Here is a 23,683-nt window from a genome sequence, read left to right on the forward strand (position 1 = left end):
CAGTTCGCGGAAAGCATTTAATAAAAATACCTAAAAAATAAAATACGAATACTTCATTCAGTTCAAGAATTCACGCTGAGTTGTGAACTATCACTACACTAATCATACATCTTTTCAAAGCGAAGACACGAACCGAAAAAGAAGAAAACAGCAGATGCAGTTCCTGTCTCTTTCGGTTCGTGTCTTAGCTTTAAAAAGTTCGCACAATACTTTAGACGGTTCTGAAGTACAGTTAGATTTAAAATTTGCTTTTTATCAGTAATAAAGATATAAGTTTGATTTTGACAGGCAAGCTCCACCCTTAGTTATTTTCTTTGAGTTTATTTCAAATTTTTCCTCGGTCGATATGTAAACCCTTCAGTCTCTTGTCAACTGCTTATTTAGAGTTATATTGAAAATTATCTACAATTTAAGAAATATATGAGATTGATTTTTGAGATATTGATACAAACTGATCGATCAAAATCCAAATTAAGTTATATTTATACCTTTTAATGCTACAAGCAGTGGAACTTTGTAAGGTATTATAGCCGGTTATAACCATACGGCCGAAGTAAACAAATTTTCTGTACCTTTGAGAAGGTTGAAAGGTATGTAGAGTGGCTGTCTAAGGACGCACCTAGCCCTTTAGATATCCCATTGTGATACTGCCGGGGACTAAAATCCCCTCACTCAATTGTATTCTTTGTGAACCACCCTGTGATTGTGAGGAATTTCATTAGTATGAACAGCTTTAACCGTCTGCATCTTAACAGCTTCTACAATCGTCAATATACGGTGTTCCCAGTCTGCTGGCCTGTCTGTTGGCCTGTCTGTCAATTAGACAGTGGCCTATTAGCACTCCTACTAGAGTTCCAAAATCAGAACTTCTAAATTTTAAAAGCCGCCAAGTGTGGCCCATATTCCATTCATGCCACGTTTTCCTGCTTATTGGGCAAGTCAGGGATTGACTCTGCAGAGACTCAGCCATATTTAAAACATGTTTATCAACTAAATATCTTCAAGTAACCAGCGCCATTAAATTCCTTCTTTGTCGGAGTCTAATTGTAGGTTAGTGCCTTTTCTGGCTCATTCATCTACTTCACAGATATCAGGGATATCACTATGTCTTGGAACCTATGCAGGTTTATCGTGAGATAAAGCGTTAGATTTACTAAGAGATCAAGGCAGAGAGGACACCACCTCCCAATAGGTTTGGAACCATCCATTTAGATACTTATTCCTGCGCCCTTGCCTACCTAACCCTTTATCAGTCATCTCTGAAAGGTAAGGCGATATTAAAGACCAAATTTAGATTCAACTCTGCAGGATTTTGAAAATAGTAGATGGAGGATTTTGGTATCTAGTTTTGCTGAAGAGATTATCTAGTTTGAATCCATCCAAATAGATGCTCATCTCTAATGTCGTGTCCTACTCAACCCTTTTCTACCCTGCTCTGGTAGATAATGTAACATTGGTTAACAAATTTTAATTCAATTTTATAGGATTTCGAAAATCGGGAAACGGGAACTTATGAACCATATTAGAATTCCGCTTGTTAGCGGCACCTAATGGGCCTCAATCTACGAGCTCACTTCACTGCCAGTTGCTCATAAAACAAATCTGTTGCCAGTAAGTGTTGGGAATAAGTACATGTGGTGATAGTTCCAAGAAAAAATATTTCTCAATATTTTCGTTGGGGTTTTGGTTCTTCCAGTTAACAAAATATATAAAAAAAAAACATTTTGTTCAATTCTTCACGGTAAGTATGAATAATTTAAAGAAATGAAAATTATATTTTTGCTACTCACAGTTCATGTCCAGCACAACTTTCCTCGTCAGAGCCGCCACAACATGTCCGTTACTCGCTTGGCACGTGTAAACCTGTGGAAAGAAGCAGAGAGTTCAATTTAGAGCAGAACAGCAGGAAATGAAGAGCAGCGTCATACAAACATACGAGTACAAACGAACTCAACTAAATATTAATAACGGTAATAAAGCACGAGCGGCCTAGAAAAGCAAACGAAACGCGTTGCCACCTCGCCCAAAGTCATTATTTGTGGTAATTATATGATGGTCGAAGCGAACACACAAACGATTGAATGTTCCCACGCAGTGAGCATGCCAATGCATATGTGTATGTATGTATGTGTGTATGTTAACGACACTCAATCACATGACTTGGTTGCATTTTCGAATTATTAGTTAATGCTTATTAATCGGTATGTTGGCGCCATATCGTCAACATATCGCAGGTAATTAGTTAACCACAACCAAACACATACACACAAATATGTGCACGCACACAAGCGTGGAAAAAGCGTACACAACCAAATGTTTTAATTAAGTATATTAAGAGACGAAAGTAAATGAGAAATTACTATTGAATCAAATTGCTTAATATATTATGGTAATTTCAATGCGGCAACAAAAGAGATCGGCCGATAAAGCGCGTCACAGCAGGGGTGCGCTGCTGGACTGACAGCGAAAGGGTGAGCATTGATTAGCCGGCGCTGCAGCGCTGATTTGGTATTATATAACTGAGCATGAAGAATGGAGTGTAAATACTGCCTACATTGAGTGAGAGCGGGTGAGGAGAGTAGCTCACGCAGTGGAAAATTTTTTTATAAAACAAAATTTTTTTGATATTTGTAAGCTTTGGAGCAGAATTAACGTCACCTGTTGTGCGCTGAATAACTTCATAGCAAGATTGCCAGGCGCTATGGCATTCAGCGCCTTATTCAGCTACATAGCTCTTTATTCAGCTACATTTCGCTTAAGCTGAATAATATCTGAAAACGTGCAATCCTGTGAATTTTGCAAATCTTCCTTTATACAACTCAACTTCAATGTCAAAAAACTTAAAAGCATGTTTTCATTTCTAATAATCTCCCCCCAAGTTGCCTGAAAACTTAAAATTAAGTGAACCAACTTGTCTTTATAAAACAGCAAAATTTGCTATTAAGCATTTTGCCGCAAGCTCATTTAAATGCCACATCCCGTTAGAATGCGGCACAGTTATTGTACGCAACTATTCCTGACATAATACGATAATCCGGCAGAAACTTTTCCATGGCTGCGACGCAACTGCGAGCCAAAATTTGCGCAAACTTATATGAAACTTACAGCAGCAGCGGTAGAATCTTAAAAGCTTTGCCAGCCTTGTATAAATAGCTGTTTTCTTCACCGAATTATGTTTGTTGCACGTTCGTAAGCGCACAAATAGTTTCACCTGCAACTTGGCGGCGTAAAGTTTTTGACAGAGGTAAACACTTTGCCGATTCTCAGCACATGGCAAAATCTGTTTGTGTTGCCGAAAACGCCGAGATTTATTAGAAATGATTTTGCTAAGTGCCTTTAAATGCAATTCGAGCTGAGGCAAAGAAATATTGAAAAGTTGTTCAACTAATGGGGAGCGCATTCATTTTGGAAAATAGTGCAATTCGCAGAAGATAGAACCACGAAGTGTATGAACTATATGAAGACATAGATATAGGTAGTTAGGCGCATAAAAATTCAACGAATTCGCTGGTCAGGACATGTCGTTTGGATGAAAGATGATGCTACAGAGTAAAGTTCCTTCAACACGAAACCGATGGGTGGACAATGGAAGCAAGGACGGCCACGTATCCATTGAAACGACCAAGTGTAGAGCGGCCAGAGTCATAATAGAATATGGTTCTGATTAACCTGCTAATCTGTATAACATAACTTTTGAACTACCCTTAATATAACCCTTCAAAAAAGTGGGGATACTGTTAATATAAAGGGTAAAAAAAGAACGTTGTGATGTTAAAATGAAATGACCCAATGAATTTTGATCAAAATGGGTTCTGGTTTTTTTGTAAGCTATTTATGACTTGAACAAAATGTCGGCGAAATGGTTACCGTCGTGGCTCCAGCTAGGATTCCGAGTTTATAGAGCCTAAGCTAGAATTGGATTATTACCTAATTTAGAAAGCATTTCGTGTGCTATTGGAGCCTTGCGTATATAGGTGTCTTTAAATTTGCATACTTTGATTAGCTATGGGACTTCATTCTGTCTACCACCAGTCAAACAAACCACACATAAATTTTGCTTGAATTGTCATAAAATCCAGACTACAATAGACAAATAAAACAAAGCAAGAAAAAAAAAAACAAAAAAATTGTTGTAATGATCAAATGAATTCTGTAACAGAGAGAAAACTATAACTGTAATTGAAAATTTGAAGTAAAAAACCTGAGTAGTAAAGCCGATTAAGACCGTTTCAGACATTCACCATACAACAGATGTCCCGGCATATACACAGACACATAGCATATGAGCCACAAAGCTAACCAAAGCCAACTCAGTGCGGTCTTAGTCCAAAGCATGTGGGCAGCGGGCAGCAAAGCGTAGTAAAGAGCGGCAAAAAGGAGAGCAGAGAAATGTGTTTTGAAATTAGTTTCGAAAGAAGAACAAACAAAAAAGCTAAGCCGGCAAGACAAGAGCAGCCTTCGAGCATTTAGTGACTAAATTGCTTGAAGAAAACTACTACACACACACGAAAACAAATAACGGAGAAATGCAAGTCAGGTGTAGAAATTAGTTTACTGTACAAAGCAACTGTAGCTTGCCGCGAATTCGAGCAGCAGGACAACTTGCAACACACGAAGGCCGCGCAGCAAGCAGAGGAAGTGCCGTAGTTGTACGCAAAAAGTTGCAAATACACAGCAAATAGAACGAAGCAAAGCAAATAAGCTAAGCAATGGACACGACACAAACATTATTTAAGCCGCGCAGCATTGATGGCAACACACACAGTCCAGCGCTGACACAACACACGCTCATCTACCATTAATATATGTATGTGTGAATGTATGAATGTGCGTGTGTGGCGTCTGAGCGCCGAGATAAATAAGTATGCATGTGTGTGTGACATTTGTGTCCACTTTTGTCGGCGCGACGTTGCTGCGGCGCGTTGCACGAGATTAACTTGTAACAATGGCAAAGAAGTGAAAATAAATTGTAGCGCTGTTACCACGATTTACAATGTTCTCGAGTGCCACACGTTGGCGCGAACAATGTGTGAACGCGGCGAGTCGCACCAAAATTGTCCCACAAAGAGAGATTCATCATTTCCGGGTGGGCGTTAAGAACGGCTTAGAGGAGCGCGAACAATAAGCGCGCGTGAGTGTTCTTTATACCTAAATACTTATGGCTGAGTGTATGTGTGTGTGTGTGCGTGTATTGTTGCGGTGGCAGTTGAATTATGTAAATGGTAATGAAATGAAAATGAGGCATGCCACACACGTTGTGTGCTAAGTAGCAACGGCTTGGAGTACAGAAATATAGCCAGTAGAGAATGTAGAATATATGTAAAAAAAGTTGAAACTATGAATGAAATATTTTAGCTGTTAGATGCTCATATTTACAGAAGTTTATCGCCAGTACTTTAGTCGGCTTAACTGCACATAAATAAAAGCTAAGGTAACCGATCTTAAGGTTAGATATTTTCGAGTTTCTTAGCACTTGAACTAGTGCCTTAGTTTCTAAGATATCGATCTGCAAATGTTCACACGTATATTTTTCCTCAAGTCGCTGCTCATTTGTCGAAATCGCCGATATCAGAAGACTATAGCGCATGGCTGTCATACAAACTGAACGATCGGATTCAACTGCTTGTGTGGGAAACTCTTTAATTTGCGGAGATATCTCTCGAAATTTGGCCTGGGTAATTATCTAAACTAGCTATGTAATCTGTGAAGAAATTGTTAAGATTAGATAACTATAGCATATATGTGTCATATGAAGGTAACGACCAAAATCAAGTCCTTGTATGAAAAACTTTTTCATTTAATGAGATATCTTCAAGAAATTTGGCATGCATAATAGTTTGGAGCAATAGTGCAATCTGAGAAAAAAATTGTTCAAATGGGAACACTATAGTACGTCGTTGTCGTGCAAACTGAACGATGAGAATAAAATTCTTGAAATTAATTTTTGGTAATGTGAAGAGTATCATAACTTCAGTGCAACCAAAGTTAACGCGTTTTCTTATTATTCACAGTTTTTTTCTGGCTCCAGTGAATTTATATCGTTTTTTTAAATTCTCGAAGTTTCAAAGGAAAAATCGTCCCACAGGCTGTTCGCTTCATGAATAACAAGCTGCTAAACATACATTAATTGACTTATGGAGATGAAACTTCACGTGAACATTAAAAACAGTCATACCAATTTATATCAAAAACAAATATTTGTCGGTTTGGTTCACGCATGCAGTTTATACGGATTAGTCCGGGTCAGTTTTGGTTATGAGTGTATACACCGAAAACGCTTTAGGTCAGTTATTAGTGCTTATTTCTTCGTATCACATAAGAAATATAAAATCTTATTAACTCGACAAAAGCCTAAAGTATAAATAGTTCAGTTCACAATATAATCTGACTTGAAGTAAAAACCGATCGAGCAAACTACCTTAAGTTTATTCACAAGCTGTGATATAAAGAATTTAAAGAAAAGTTTATAATAATTAAATACTTTTAGACTAAAAATCTAAACAAATCTTCTGTCTATTTTGAGCTTTTGAAAAAAAACGAAGCATACCTTTCTGCGCCAACGAAATAACTACTACGTAAGGTTCGCCAAAATGTATGCTTTTGAAATTGAATTTGAATTTGAAGAAATTATTAATTTTTCCTACATCTTAGCGCTTGCTTGGACTTTCAATTCCGTACGTTCATAAGCAATTATATGTAAGTGTCACCTTCCTTCAAAAGAGATTTAGGCCAAATATTCAAAAATATGCAACGAAATGCTACAATCATGTCGAGAGTTATGAATGCATGTAATCAAACCGCATTCCAGACATACTTGCGCCTTTGCCTACTGCCAAGTCACCACAGTGGGAACTGTCACTTTCCAACACCTAATCCCGTAATCATATTTCAAGCGCACAAAGCCGTCACAGCAGTAAATTCGGCGTCTATATGCGACGCTGACACTTGTCGTTTATTGTTGTTTTTGTTATGCATTCTGTGCTTGCTAGTTGTGGCGCAGGATACCAAAATAAACACTTTTAGTTAAATTGAAAAGAATTTGCCCCCAAATAAGTGATGTCAAGTGAAGTGAAGTGAAATGAGTAAAGGCGAACACATGAGAGGCCCGAATGGCGTCGTGCAAAGAACACAACGCTGAAGAAATGAAAAACAAACACACACACACACACATAGAAAGGCGAGTGCACTCTAGCTTATGGCAGGCTGTGAGGGAGCGTATTTGTATATGGGGACGTGCACTTGATATGCCTCTCTGTATTACGTATGTATGTTGTTGTTGTTGTGTGTAGTTATTTGCTTAAAGTCATCTTTTGTTGCTGCTGTTGTTGCTGGCTGTCAAGTCCGCACAGGCAATCTCCTAAATTATTATTTACATTCCATTCATGGTCCACACAGTCGAGACAGCATAATGAATAATCCAACTGGATTAAGATTATGGCACATATGTACCAACACATACTCACATACACATATGAAAAAATACACACATGGACGTAGAAAAAGATCAACACACACTTGGAGCGGGAATCAAGTCAGCAAAATGCCTTTTTGTTAGCCATGTGACAGTTGCGTTTGTTTTCTGAGCATCTTCATAGTTGCTGCGCTTTAAATAATAAATGCTCAGCGCAATCACAATAATAATAACAATAACAGAAGCTGCTGCGGCAAGCAATCTGCCAAAAATATGAGTGAGTGGACAGGTTGGCAGACAATCGGGCAGGTAAACAATGCTGCATAACTGTGTTTGTTTATTTTGCTCTAAGCTGCTGGATCATTTGGAGAGATTCGGAGATACTTGTGGAATACTGATTGAATATAGTCAAAAAAATAAATATAAACATATATATGTATCTACATATATTGTGAATACACATTGTGTTCGCAAGCGTTTAAAGTGCACACCTGGTACGAAATTTAAGGGAAAATTCTATTTTCCTTCACAAATACAAAAGGTTCCTTAAAAGAGATCGATCAGTTTATATTGCAGCTATAAGCTATAGTTGTTCAATCTGAATAATTTTTGGTCAGACTGCACCGGTGCTTTAGACAATAAACTATGGCAAAATTCGAGGAGATATCTTATAAACTGAAAAAGCTTTCCATACAAGCACTTTATTCTGATCGTTCAATTTATATGACAGCTATACGCTGTAGTGATCCGATCTGAACAATTTATTTGGATATTGCATAATTGCTTTAGATAATAACTCATGCCAATTTTCTTGAAGATATCTCGTAAACTAAAAAAGCCTTCCATATAAGCACTTGACAACAATCGTTCAGTTTATATGGCAGCTACATTCTATAGTTATCTGATCTCAATAATTTCTTCTCAGATTGCAGTGTTGCCTTAGATAATAATTCACGCTAAATTTCATGAAGATATCTCGTCAAATGAAAAAGTTTTCCATACAAGCACTTTATTCCGATCGTTCAGATTGTATGGCATATATATTAGTCCGATATCAGCCATTCCAATAAATGAGCGGCTTCTTGGCGAGAAAAAGATGGACGCAAAATTTCATATAGATATCTCAAAAACTGAAGCACTAGTTTGTATATGTACCGAGGCAAGGACAGAGGAGGTACATGCAAACGGATGTAGCTAAATCGACGTAGCTCATCACCCTCTGATCACATATATAAATACCTTATAAGATAGCTGACGTTTCTTTTCGGGTGTTACAAACATCTTTACATATTTAATATACCCTGGTTACGGTATAAATATTTCTGTATAATAAATACCCCACCGCTTCCTTTTTGCATAGCTTCGCGGGAAATTAAAAAGCTTATCAAGAAAAATTATGCGCGTTATAAGGAATTAAAATTACATAAACAAAGCGACTTCAGTTCCAAAAAAAAAAAAAAAAGAAAAGCAAAAACAATATGCGTGCCACATCTAAGCAACGGTGAAAAATTTGTGCTTTTCTTCACTGTCATACGAAAGCTTGCTAAGCTGAAAAAGCTGACATACATACATACACGTATAAGGTGACTTAGCCACGTAGAAGCTTCACCGCAAACGAGCATGTGGCATGACAATTTCGCTTCGGCATATCAAATTTTATAGGTGAACTCCCAAAAAGCAATTTGAAGCCTCGCGAAGACGCACACGCTTCGTGGAGGTGGAAAGCGTTGTGCTACGCGACAAATCCACTTCATTTGTCAAGGCGTAAGCAATTTATGTTAATTCATTTTTTATGTCATAATCATTGGTTGCATGCGAAACACGCCAAAAACGTTAACGCAACACATTTGACTACAGTTGCTGGCCAACTAAGTGGAAGCACGGCGTTGTGAGGACGCAAAATATTAGTTGTGGTTGTTGTGTATTGTGGTTGTGAGTGGAAAAGAGAGTTCAAAAATTGGTATTAAATATTTTAGAGTATATTTGATAGCTTAACTCAAAGCAAGTCTAGGCATTAATAATCTTATTTAATTGAGGCTTGCAGAAAAATTAGTTTTTATTACAAAGAGCTATGTATATAAAAATGTGTTTTTATAATATTTTCAACAATCACTATATTATATGTATGTTAGTGTTACCAATTTTTCGCCATTAGACTGTACATTTATTTGCTTTTGTATAATGAAATATTAATGCATGTGTTACGCGCTCATGCCTAATCAGCAAAGCGGCCTAAAATATTGTCTGCAGTTTATTATTTACCAAATGGAATGAAGAGGGTGTGTGCTTCCTCTGTTATAAAATATTTGTAAATATATTTTTTTGATACACTGTAGTCAAGTATATTAACTTTTTACGCCTAACAAAAGAATTAATCATTTACTTAGGTAAACATTAATGCATGGAACTTAATACACACAAGTGAATGAAATATATGTATATCTACGTCCTAGAATATGAATACGTTATATTGGGTGGGCTCAGTGGAAAAACTGGGTAAAAGGCAAATATATGCATGTCTCCGAGTAACTTCTTTCTCAGTTCGGGTCAAATTTGATCATATGAATATTTACGTTTAGTTTGTTTTTTTTTTCAGTCCGGGTCAAATTTGATCATACAGATATTTACTTTTGGTTTTTTCTCAGTCTGGGTCAAATTTGATCATTTAGATAACAATTTTAGATTTTTTTTCTCAGTCCGGATCAAATCTGATCATATGAATATTTACTTTTAGTTTGTTTTTCTCAGTCCGGCTCAAATTTGATCATATGAATATTAACTTTTAGTTTTTTTCTAAGTCCGGTTCAAATTTGATCATATGGATATTTACTTTTAGTTTTTTTTTCTCGGACCGGATTTTCTTATAAAGCCGAATTGTAAGTTTGGAATATTTAGAAGTAGTACCCTGTGCCATTGGACATTTCTAGCATGCATTTAATCGTTATGTCTCTATAGAGATGTTGCAAAGGTTATGCTTTTCTTTATACGAGAATAACTCCTCTATTGCCATACGCTTCCTTTTTCTAAATTTTTGAATTATTTTGTTTTGAAGTTAATATAAAGTTTTGTTTTTTTGTTAAGGAAACCCCAATTTTTTTGTGAAGTACAATCGAAATTAACTTTTGAATATAACATCCTTCAAATGGCCCACTCGACTTCTTTTGCAGCAAAGATTTCGAGGAGCCAAATTTTCGAGTACTTTATCCACTAAATCAAGTCGTTGTTATGAACAGCACGTTTAGTATTGACTTCTAAAGCTTGAATAGAGTCTGCGTTAGTGCTAAAGTCTAATAACTTCAAATAAGCCCACAAGAAGCAGTCTAAAGGTGTTAAATCACAACTTCTTGGTGGCCACTCAATATCACAATTCCTTGAAATAATCGTACCACCAAACTTTTGTCGAAAAAATTCGGTTGTTGCACCAGCTGTATGGCACGCAGCCCAGTTTTGTTGGTTATCAACGATCTATGCAACTATCCATTGCCATTAAAAGGAACGGTGTTACCAGCTACATTTCGAAAGAAGTACGGATAGATGATTGCACCAGACCAAAAACTTCATATACCAAAGATAGTTTGTGGATTTTTTTTTTGCACCAGAACCGATAGGTTTGTTTATTTTCCGAAACACACCCTTGAAAGTGAGCGAGAAAATGATTCGTGGTCGTGGTCGATTTCAAATTGGTCCAAAGTAATCCCCACAAATTCACGACATTTACGGAGGTCCAATGGCTTAAGTTATTGAGTGAGAACAATTCTCTATGGATGCAAACCCAAATCTTTTCCTAAATCCATCAGGTTGTGATTTGAGACAGTGCCAATTCCTGAGAGCGTCTTGGAATCGACAATTTTCGAACTCTGCGGTCTTTAACAACGCTTGTCTGAACGGTAGCAATGTTTTCATTACTTCGAGAGGTTATTTAGCTTATAGGTACTTGAACATTATGTAAAGAAAGTATAAGAATGTACGGCATGTATTCCTCTTAAGTTTAACTAAATTTTTCATAATTTATTCCACATTTTAACTCATGGCTCGACCCCTCTGGGCTCCAAAATAACTCAAAAAACTTGCTTCGAGAACACCTGTACCGCATATATACCTGCCAAAACTCACTTAAAAGTGTCCGAAAATGCTAAATTGCACTTACACTATATACATTTACAAGTGTACAACAACAGCAACAACTTTTATTAACAGCACTCAGTCATTCTTAAGGGCAGTCAGCACACAAGGGAACGAGACCACAACGCACAACTCAAACTCAACAGACGTGGAAGAGAGCAAACCCACTCACACTTACACAAATATAAATGTATATGGCGGTACTTACCGTTAGTAAATCCTTCCGTGCGATATTTTTCAAGTGTAGTATATTGCGAACGGTGCCATCTGGCTGCACATGGAAGGAGTCGTCGACGAGCGCGTGTTCGCGCCACCAGGAGACGCGCGGCGGCGGCACACCACCGCTGGACAGGCACGTCAGATTAACGCTGTCGCCCTCCAAGTAGGGACCGGCCAATTGGTCGCGTATTTCAGCGCCATTGTGATCCAGTATTGTTAAGCGTGTGGGCGGCACTGCGGGCGATAAAGAAGAAGAGGATGAAGCAGAGTATGAGCACAGAGCTTGAGGACGTATAACTGCAGGAATCTCAGGCATGCGAGAATGTTGCACGGAATGTGTGTCGAAAAAGGTGAAAGAAAAACGCCAAGAAATATTGCCTTGGGTGCCGGATGAGAATGTTGCACGGATGTAATAAGGCAAATACTATATGCTAGTCGCAATTCAAAGGCAGCAAAATTGGCGTTCGAGTGTATTGGCATTTCAGCACAGAAAAAATGGAGAAAAAAAAGTTGCAGGTTACAGAGAAAAATGTTATGAAAATGTCAGCAAGCTGACTGGTGACACCTTGCACGACGACGTTCTTACGAAGGTGCGAATGTACGCGTTTTTCACAGACACAAACACAAGCGTACACTGGCTGTGCGAGTGTGGCAAATAAGCTGGAAGGGAAATGAAAAATGTGCGCTGCGGAAGCGGAAATGCCACGAGTGCGCTTAGTGGCTGGGGATAGCATGAGATGCGGGCGGTTGCGTATACGCCACAGATCACCCTCATGCCTGAGTGGGAGAGTGAGTAGCTGCTCCAGCGCAGTGTGTGTGTAACGCTAATGCCAAATGAAAAATATGAAATCATTTGATTTGCACAACAAAGTTAAGGGAGCGCAGCGTTGCTTGGTGACAGCAAAGTTAAAGGAAAGGCGTGTCGCAAAGAGAAAAATGGTGACAAAAAGAAAGGCAAATATTTTGTAGGGAAGTATGTTGTAATTTAAAGGGCTTCCACAATTTAAGCGCTTGCTTTTGTATTGCCGAAACGTAACTCGTTCCCACAATGAAATGTGAATAGCCTGTAAATGGGTGTAGCTGATTAAATTCGTAGAAATTCATAGAAATCAGGCGCAAAACCAAATTTTCTGTGCCACAAAGATTTTTCAACGCTTAGCGCCAGCAACATTCGTTTTTTTCACATCCCTGTTTATTTTTGTTTTTTTGAAATCGCAAAATTCTGCACACAACATTCTGCAACTTTTCTCTTTTGAGCAGCATTACTGATATTTTGTTTTTGTCTGTGGTAACTCACCTAAGACTGTCACATTAATGCGCCAATTGCGCGTCGGTGATTTATGAAAGTCCACGCGACACTTATAGAGGCCCGCATCGCTCAGTTGTATGTTCTTAATGCGCAGCGCCGGCGGATTTGTGTCGTAGTAGAAGTGCGCCTTGTTCTTGAAGACATTCTCGTCCGCCCAGGGTATGGCCTGATGCAGTGGACGGCCGCGCGCGTCAAAGCTGCAAAGAAAGCGCAAGAAATGAAGTTGTTTAATAAATAAGCAATAGATTTTACTTTGCTATAAAAGTGGCATACATACTCATATACATAGACATGTTAGATATATACTATAATTATAGAAATGAAGTGCGCGGCTTTAAGCTTATTACTGATATTTTGTTGTTCTTGTTGTTGTAGCTTAATCCAAAGACATTATTCAATAAGCCGAGTAATGGGGGTTCTTAAGCGCTTAATATTTGTTAATTGCCTGCTTATTAATTGCTCTTGATGGGGAGGGGCAGTGAAGAAGAGTGAGGCTCTTCTAATAAAAGCTTCCATTGCCTACTGTATATGGATGTATGTATCTATGCATGTGTGTATGTCTGTATGAATGCATATATGCTTGCATGTAATGCTGAGACAAAAATGCTTTGCAAAAAGTCAGTATGGATTACCGAAATTTTTTCAGTATGAAAATAGCAAGCAATTTATACAGAAATACAAACAAAACAAAAAAGAAAACAAAAATTTAATGCTATCAACTAAAGTTCTGTCTTGTTGTGATAAAAATTAATAAGCCATAAATAATTATTGGTATTAGCAGTAATTTATGGCCAAATGAAGGATATAAAAGACTTAAAAGAGGAAGTAGAATAGGGATGAATGTGAAAGACGGCATTACATGGAGTAGCAAGGTGGAGGGATAGACGCATTTTAGTGATTACATTCATTTACGAATTTCAAAAAAATAATTTTTTGTTTTGCAAAAAATTCCAAAAGTCATATATTTGAGAAAAGTCTCCAAAAATTTGGATTTCATGCGCCAATACTTTCGGAGATATGAGAGTATTTGTACGAATTTTTGAACCTAGTTAATTATCGCCGAAAACGAAACGTTGTTTTCAGAGTTGTTGATGAAAATTTCTTCGAAACGCGACAATTGATGATATATTAGTTAGCTAATAATATAAGGAGTAAGGTTTCTGCAAAATAAATTTTTCACAGAAACCGACTTGGTTATTTAGAAGCCGCCACCTTATCAAAAATCAAAACTTAGGCCACTCCTTTGATCATTACGTAAAATAAATCAGACAAAATAACAACAATTTTTCTTGATTTTCGCATGTTACGCAGATTGTCAGATCAGTATTTGGCAACTCGAATGTTTCAATCTTGCAGCTCTTAGCTTTATCGTAAAGTTTCACATTTTTGATATTGTACATATTCAGAACGTTTTGACATACGACCACTATTTGTGTTGTTTACAGTAATTTAAAATATTCATCTCCGCCAAAAGTTGGCATTAAATCGCAAATATTTCTGAGCGATAATTTTTTAGAACTTTCGACGTGGATTAAGCCAGCAATAGTGCTTGGAAGAACTTAATTCAGTGTTTGGCAATGAAGCTCAATCAAGGACCATTGTTTATCGATGATATTATGAATCCAATCGAGACCGTGAATCATTCCAATACGAATTTCGTGAAGGTCGTTCATAACCAGTTGTTTTGCCGGAAAATGTTGGTGCTGTGCGCTAACTAATATTGTAAGATAATCAATTGACCTATCGTGAGGTAGAGGCAACTATAGGCATTAGCAGCACCAGCACACATAGAATATTGTATTAACATTCACTGTAGAAGAAAAATTTACATGTTGTATCCCACATGAATCACTCTTTACCACGCCAATGTGAGCTCTCACACATCGACTGAAACAACTGCATTTTTGAGCGCTCAAAACATGAACTTGATGAGCCATCCACCGTTTAGTACTGCCTTGACACCGAATGGCTACTTTTTATTTCCGTACGTAAAAACTTGACTAAGAATTCAACGTTCTTGGAAGCTAGAAAAGTCTCTTCAAGCATTCAAAAGTCATGTTTTGTAGATATCTCTACATATTAGAGTGACAAAAGTGTTTCCCAAATGGTTCAAACGCATTCAACAGTTTATAGACCTTTGTGGAGAATATTTTGAAAAACAATAGAGAGATTTGTGATGGTTAATACGTTTTCTTTCTCTAATCCCGAAATATAAATGGCAACCTATTTAGGTAATTTTAAGCAGAAAAATCTTTTTTAACGTCAAACAACTCTTTTCAGAAGTCCTGCTGGAGATCTGCTAAGGGATCAATGGAATTCAAATTTTTTCAACGAAGAAATGCTTATTACGCTATTTTTAAAGGGTGATCAGTCTCGAGGATCCATTTGATGGTTACGCTTCCTCTAGCACCAGTTTTGAAAAAAATATGGACAGATGATTCGACTTGCCCACTAACTACATCAAACCTTTGTTTTTTCTGGATGAAAAGGCAGCTCTTGAAACTCTTCGGTTTGATCTTTGCCCTCAATACGCCAATTTTACTTGTTTACATACTTATTGAGCCAGAAATGGTCTCATCGCTGAACAAAATTTTGCTCGAAAACGTTGGATCCACTTGGAACTTTTCAAGAGCCCATAGAGCGAAGTGATATCACTTGAGAAGGTCGAGCGGCTGCTTTTCTAGCACAAGCTGTACCTCTACTTGGATCACCCGGTATTTAATTATTGACAAAAATCTCTTGTTCAACTGAGTTACCGCAAAATTAATTTAAATATTAAAAGATGAAAGCTAATTAAGCAAATAGTAATAGCAAAAAAATGTCAAAAATGATTTTCTTATATTTTTCTGTAGTATTAGAAATATATTTCAGCATAATCCATTATCATATATAAGATTCATACTACCCACACACATACATGTAGGTATACATACACTTCCATATTTTGCTTTATGACACGTGTATGCAATTCCTGCTAAAAGTATCCTTAAGCAGTGCCAACACTAGCCCAACATCATGCATAGCAGTTGTTGTTATTACTATAAGTTTTTCTGAGCTACGCTGAGAATGAATTATGGACGCTAATTGAGTTCAATTAGCAGCGGCAGCATATGTGCTTAGCGTGAGCGATTACTGGCACTCATATCAGCTGACTAACAGGCCGTCAAATTAGCACCGACACTTCCAGGAATCTATATACTCGCGTGTAATAAACTGCGAATGCGTGGCATGTTGCCAATAGTGCCACAAAAGTAACGTTACAAGTGCCGACCGAATGCCGAATAGGAGCAGAAGGTGCAAACAACTGCTGTGTGGGGTTGATTATGTTTGCTTTTGGCTTTCATAGTTAATGAGTATAAATAGTTAGAGGTGGTAATAAGTATGCATTTGCGTGTGTATAAGAGGGGCAGTGGGGTTGATCTAAGAAGAGGAGGTAATACTGAAGGTTAAGTGAGTACTCGATAAAAATGTAAGCGGATCAAGGCGAGGGAGATTAATAAAAATGTAAGAGGTAAATTTGATGGTGAAAAAAGAAACGAGGGTAACCCTATATATAATTTATGTATATAACTGCTCAGCAAGACGAGCTGAGTCGATTTAGTCAAGTCCATCGATCTATCGGTCTGTCTATATATACGCGATCTAGTCCCTGAGTTTATGAGATATTGGACTCAAATTTTGCACAAGTTCTTTTCTCACTAACATGCTGCTCACTTCTCGGAACGGCCGATATCGGATCACAATAGCATATAGCTGCCATACAAACTGAACAATTGGAATAAGGGGTGGTATGAAAAACTCTTTTGTTTGACAAGATATCCTCATCAAATTTGGCATGATTTATTTTCTATTAAAACGTTATAATCTGTGAAGAAAAGGCTCATATCGGACAATTATAGCTTATAGCTGCCATACAAACTGACTGGTCGAAATCAAGTTGTTGTATGAAAAACTTTTTCATTTGACAAGATATCGCCACGAAATTTGGCAAGAATTATTGTCTAAAGCAACGTTACAATCTCTGTAAAGAATGTGCAGATCGGACCACTATAGCGTATAGCTGTCATACAAACTGAACAACTGGAATAAGGCGCTTGTATGGATAACTTCTTAATTTGAAAAGATAAACTCACGAAATTTGGTATGGCTAATTGTCCAATGCAGTGCTACTAACCATGTTCGAAAGAAAATTTTCAGATCGGTCTGCTATATCATGTAGTTGTCTTAGAAACTACAGTTTATTGTACAGAAAAAGTGTTTTGTTTGTGAACGGTATTAAAGCAACCATATTTTTCTTGCATTTATTGTATAATTTGCTTTAAATTCCTGAAAATTTTTTAAACTCAAAATTATGCTAGAAAAATTATGGCTTAGTTGCTATAGCACACATTTTATGAACATTTTAATTTCCACCGTTTTATGTTGCATTTGCTTTATGCCACAATTAAAGACTCATTAGCCTCAAACCAAATTAAAAACCGACATAAAATTGCAATTTTCCAAAAGTGTGCACTTAATGTTTCATTTGTCAGCAATCAACATAAATTAGTGTAAACATACACAATAGTAGAACAGAACAACAATAGCAACAAAAGCGGCATGAGCACAAGCTATAGTTGCACTATAATGAAATAAATGGTAAACAAGCGTGTCAAAAGTGTCAAATTGGCAATTAAATGTTGCAGCTATGAAACTTCAAAAGCGCAAAAGAAGCTACAACACACATACACACACACACGTACAAGCGATCATATGAAAACTGTTGACAGCTCACTCAAAGTGACAGTGTGGCAGCAAATGGCTGTCACTTATCATTAAAACTCAGCGACACTCGGCAAAGGAAGAAGACTGCAGCTGCAGAGAAAGCGAAAATGACTGGCATGCGCTTTTCTCCACACTTCGTATTAAAATTCCTGACATAAATTTCTCGCGCATAAAATTAAAAATATAAATAAAAGTTTTTATTAAAATTCACAACAATTTCGTTTGTGACATTCGGCTATATAATTTGATGACAGCGTCAATGCACTTAGCCACTGTCTCCCCCGCCATACACACATACACACATACAGACACATATATACAAACACATGGAGTTGTATTCGGCACACGATTAACGCAACGTGTCGAGTCGCTTTTAGGCGCTAGGCCACGCCAAGCTGTTGTTGCTTGTATTGCTGCTGCTATGTTGCTGTTTTTGTTGTTGGCGGCCAGCGTGTCGTGAGAGCGAACGTAAAAATGCGCTAAAAACGAGTGGAAAATTGTGTGATGAGCCACTGAGGAGCTTTCAGTTAGCACATAAACAACAAAAACACAATAAGAACAACAGCAGCTAACGGCGTTTGGTAGGCTATAAAGGCGCCTATAGGCCCGACCATTGACACGGACGCCGGCAGTGATAGCAACAATTTCACCGTCGCATGTTTGTTTTTGCATACAATATGTGGTTGTTGTATACCAAATGTTGTTGCATACCAACTGTTGTTGTATACGAATTGTTGTTGTATACCAAATGTTGTTGTATACCAATTTTTGTTGCTAACAGTTTGTTGCTGCTTTTTTATTATTGTTGTCTGCTTGTAAAAGAAAATATGCTGGCGTTGACGTGTGAACTGACAATCGCTCAAGCGCCTCTGTGTGCCGTTATTGTGTAGCATTTGATGTGAACGCATTTTTATGGCCAATATTTTGTGTATTTTGTGTATCACGCAAGGTGGGTGCAGCGATTGTAGTGTGAGGGGGGGCTGAAGCCAACAGGCTTGCTTAGTGCGTGTGTGTGTTGCATTTGGCGGGCAACAAAACGCCGTTTTGTCCAGCGCAACAACGTTAATGCGCTGCCCCCAGCCTCCCAGCTTGCGTTTCAGCAGCGTATTTGCTTGCAAACCTGCGCGTGAACACGCCACAGCTGCTGGCTGCTAGCAGCTCGCTGACAGTCCGTCCATTTGTTTGTCAATGTTTTGACACAATTCATCCAATAAGCATTGGCGCATTCAAATTTTACGAGTTCCATATTTTTACATGCTCTCCGCCCAGCAAGGCAATGAAAACGGTGCGGAAAGCTGTAAAAAGAAGCGTCGAAGCAACGAAATTACAACAACAAAATTCTTCGAAAATATTTTATCGCTGCTGTGCACACAAACTTCACATTCATTTTGTTGTTATTGCCACCTTTATTGCCGTTGGACGTTTGCTCACACATTCGCTTTGCTCCAGCCATTTTATGGCTTATCTAAATGCCGAGCTTTACAAGCGAGAGAACACGAAAAAAATACGAAAAAACACGAAAAAAACACGAAAAATTGAAAGCAAGTCAAATAGTTGTTATTCGGCATAGCGGTTGCTTGTGAATATGTAAGCGTATAAATTTCTAAAGTCGCCACTAAAATCTAAGACTAAAATCCAAAACTAAAAATAAAAAATTGAACGCACCAAAATCATCGATATCAAATTTTAAACGATTTTTTAATGCAACGGCATTTCATTTGAGCTGCTACTGCGCTGGCAAGGCCATAAAATACGCGCTCATTCAGACACTGACGTACACATATACATACAAACATATAAAGCATCAGAAGAATAGCAACAGCAGCGCCGAGAATGTGGCACTTGCATGCGGAAGCGGAAAATTATATGGCAAATTAAAACCACAGAAGGGATTAGTGACAGCACAGCAATTTTTGGTGACACAAGCGCTCTCCGCACCCTCCTTCCAACGCAATATCAAATTCTCCATACATTTCCCGCCTATCTCTATCTCTCTTCCTTTCCGTCTCTCCGTTTCTGTCTATTTCCATATCTCTCTTTCTCTTTCCCTCTCTACCTCACTCATTCTCTCATGCGCGCTTTCTCTTTTTCACTGTCATTTTACGACATTTTAGTATAGCTTCCTTTACCCCCTCCTCCTCTCCGCTAGAATATCGACAGCAGTCGGTTATTAAAACATACTTACTGCTAAATGTTGGGGAGCAAGTCTGCCGCGCGCACATTAAATTTGTATTAAATTTATAGATCAGAAAATGTAATCGCTAGAACAGTGTTGCATATTGATGCTGCAAACCTGTTGTTGTAAGCTCATAAAAGCTGATGGCACCACACAATTTAATGGTTTAGCAAAGCGCTGGCTTACAATTTCTACAGCCTTATGTATGTGTGTGTAGGTGTGGTGCTGCTTAGTTATTATAATTGCTAAAAGGGCAGCTGCGGACTGGGCCCCACTCTGTTATGTCAAGTGTTGTGGCCAGATTGTTCATTAAAAGTATTCCGTATTCCTGAAGGCTGGGCCAGCAATGGATTTGTAGAGCTTAACAGCGTCAAATGGAAGTCTAACGGTAAGAGTTCGGCGGTTGGGGTTCAAAAATATTTTATTAGGAAACCATAATTAATTGCAGAATTTTGTTGTTATTTGTATAAAAACATTGCTAAATAAAGTCAGGTTGGCATGCTGATCTTTTTTTGTATTTATTTTATAGAGTTTTTACCATCTCAGTACCTCATACTGTTAGTTCCAAAAACGAAGCCCCCAAAAACAAATGCATACAACAGGTCAATTAAAACCTACACATAGATGGCGCTACTGAAGTTAAATCCATATTACTTTCAGTTCGTTGTAACCTTCAAAAGTCGCGTGTATGAATTTGACAGCTGTCAAGTCATTAATTTGTGAATTAAACCATTTTGAGTGAAGAAACTTTTGTTATTGTGAAAAAAATGGATCAAAAAAATTTCGCGTTTTGATAAAAAATTGCTATCCGAAGAGGAAAAATACTGTTGAAGCAAAAATTTGACATGCTGACAAGTTTCTGGACACTGCCCCAGGAAAATCAACCAAGGATTGGTATGCTAAGTTTCGACGTGGTGAAATGAGCACTGAAAACGGTAAACGCAGTGGACGCCCGAAAGAGCTTGTTATCGACGAGAACATGAAAAGAGTCCAGAAAAAAGTGAAGTTGTTCGAGATAGCAGGCCACTCCAAAGATATGAACCGAACGTCTACATCAAATCTTTCACGAATATTTGACTTTGAGGAAGCTCTGTGGAAACTGGGTACATGCGAGCTCAGCTTTGCCTAAACCCAACGGCAAGTTGTTGATTCGAAGCAGTGTTTGAAGATGTTCAAGCGTACAAAAACCGAGTTTTTTCATCGATATGTAAAAATGGATGGAAAGATGGCTCCATCACTTAACTCCGAAGTTCAAACCACAGTCATCCGAATAAACTGCACACGAAGAACCCGCTCCAAAGCGTGGAAAAATACAACAGTCGGCTGCCACGGTTATGACGTCCATATTCTGAGATGCGCAGGGAATAATTTTAATTGACTACCTTGAAAAAGGAAGCACCATCAGCAACGACTATTAGATAGTGTTATTGGAGCATTTGAAGGACGAAATCGTAGAAGAACTGCCGCATTTGAAGAAAACGAAAGTGTTGTTTCTCCAAAACAAGGCAATTGTCACAAGTCGCTGAAAAAGTTGGCAAAAATTCATGGACAGGGCTTCGGACTATTCCCACATTCACCGTATTATCCAGATCTGGCCTTCAGCGACAATATCCTGTACTCAGGTCTCAAAAGAACACTCGCTGGGTAGAAATTTTCATTGAATGAATAGGTGATTGCCGAAACTGAGGCCTATTTGGAAGCAAAGAGCAAATCGTACAACAAAAATTATGTCGAAAAGTAGGAGGGTCACTTTAGTCAGTGTATCAACTTTGAGGGAAACTATGTTGAATAAGAAACAAAAACCGAATTTTGCCAAAAAAGTAAAATGTAAGCCTTGCAAGCTTGAAAATATTTAGAGTTTAATCATCTGTACTTTAGCGAATGGTAACTCATTTTCAAAATAAATATTTTTCACACTTTTCACTGTTGTTATGACAGTGTTTCACAAGTTCAATAAAAAAAACTACAGTACTGCCAATAATAACTCTGTTATAATAATTGCCAACCTAATTTTCGACAATGTTAATGTAAACCAGCGCTTACACACCTATACATACGTATATAATATATGCAAAATTATGTAACAATTTTACGATTACAATTATATATTTGACCTACTTACACTCGTTGTTATATAATGAATGTGATTAATTTCCATTAGAATTAAATATTTACATATCGATGTTAGAAAATTATGAAAACCTAACCGGCGGCGTTGACTAAATCAATTAGCTTGGAAATGTTAAAAGCGAAATACAACAAAAAAGACGTAATCAATGGCACAAAAAGCAACGCACACAGGCACAAACATGCAGAGCGAATAGAACGCGCATAGGACGCGCGTAATGCATAACTGGCATTTCGATAATTACAACAATTATCACGCGTCGAGCTTGCATTAAAATTTAATTTCCTAATTTTCTGGGTACATCGCCGCTGGGCAACAAACAAATCGGCCTAAAAAGCATAATAGTATTGCTATACTTTGCTATGCAGTACCATGCTATGTTGTGTTATGCGGTGCTTTGCTATGTGTTATTTTGAAATTACGCCAGATAGCCGATGGCCTTGAGGCAAACACACATATGTATGCAATATGCATGGCAAATAAGAATAATATTGGAGAATTTACACGAGCGATTGCCGGCAATAAATGTTCAGTGAGAGGCTTTAAAGCGAAGCTGGCAGGGTTTATGCGGTAAAGACGCTCAATTTCACTTTATGAATAACACAAAGGATATCATTCAAATACAAAAAGTTTTGCTAAATGAATAATGTCCAAGATGCAACACAAGCCGTCTACACGAGCGTAAGACAAGTCTCGAAAGGAGTCTACAAGCAAAAGTTTTCTTTGACGCACCGTTTTGCGCATCAAATATTCAAAATCGTAAACAAGTGACAAAGTATTGACTCAACAGCAATGCCATTGAAAAGGAATCGCAACCCAAACGGCTGACGGCATTTTGAAGACGAAGTGCGCAAGGAGTTGGCAATGGCGTGCGCTAGCGTGGGAAGAGTGCGTAGTGAACACAGCAATAATAATAAAAATAGCATTGGGAAAGTCACTGCAGAGACAATATTTACGAATTAATTAAGTAAGCGGCGTGACAAGGCAAAAAACTGCCTGACCCTGTTCAAAAATTCATTGCGTCTGACGGCGTGGCATGAATATCGGCTGTTAAGTACACGGTGGTATGTGTCCTAGAGGGTGTAAAGTGAGACGCAGCGCCAATGTGCTCACTTTTGTGCGTCAAGAAAAGCACTTGGTTGCTATTGTTTTCCGGTATGAAGGCATGCTTTTTAGTTTCGTGAAAGGCTGTGATTTTTGTATTTTTCGGATGGTTGCCTATTTTATTTAAATGAATTTATATTTGAGTTGGACTGAATAGGACTGAGACGAGTAGGTCCTTGTGGCAATCCTACAGTGGCCATATAAAGGAGCGTAAATTTGGTGTGGGATTAATGGTGGGAGAGAGACTCCGTCGCCGAGTCTTGCGGTGAATACTCCTGTGGATGAACCACAATCCGCATCTAAGCGAAGTTCTTCAACATATCGCCTGGACAGATAATTTATTTCGTTCACATATTATTATTAAGAGGCCCTAGCACAGTCAAAATTAGATGGTTTTCGGATTTTAATGAGTTTCGGATTTTTGAAGTTTTCGTGTGACAAAAAATTAAA

At 37.9% G+C, this 23,683-nt stretch overlaps 1 protein-coding gene across 1 annotated transcript in view; it reads right to left on the bottom strand.

The window, feature by feature from the left end:
- The window catches only part of LOC120772091, a 144,125-nt gene that overhangs the window by 37,838 nt on the left and 82,604 nt on the right, over positions 1–23,683 (bottom strand). The window contains exons 3-5 of the mRNA XM_040100495.1: positions 13,050–13,258; positions 11,742–11,986; positions 1,791–1,863 (exon numbers count right to left, since the gene is read on the bottom strand). Of these exons, the coding sequence (XP_039956429.1) occupies positions 1,791–1,863; positions 11,742–11,986; positions 13,050–13,258 (527 nt within the window). The remainder of the gene's footprint in view (positions 1–1,790; positions 1,864–11,741; positions 11,987–13,049; positions 13,259–23,683) is intronic.

This window comes from Bactrocera tryoni, chromosome 3 (genome assembly GCF_016617805.1).
Source record: "Bactrocera tryoni isolate S06 chromosome 3, CSIRO_BtryS06_freeze2, whole genome shotgun sequence".
In the NCBI taxonomy this organism is placed as follows: domain Eukaryota; kingdom Metazoa; phylum Arthropoda; class Insecta; order Diptera; family Tephritidae; genus Bactrocera; species Bactrocera tryoni.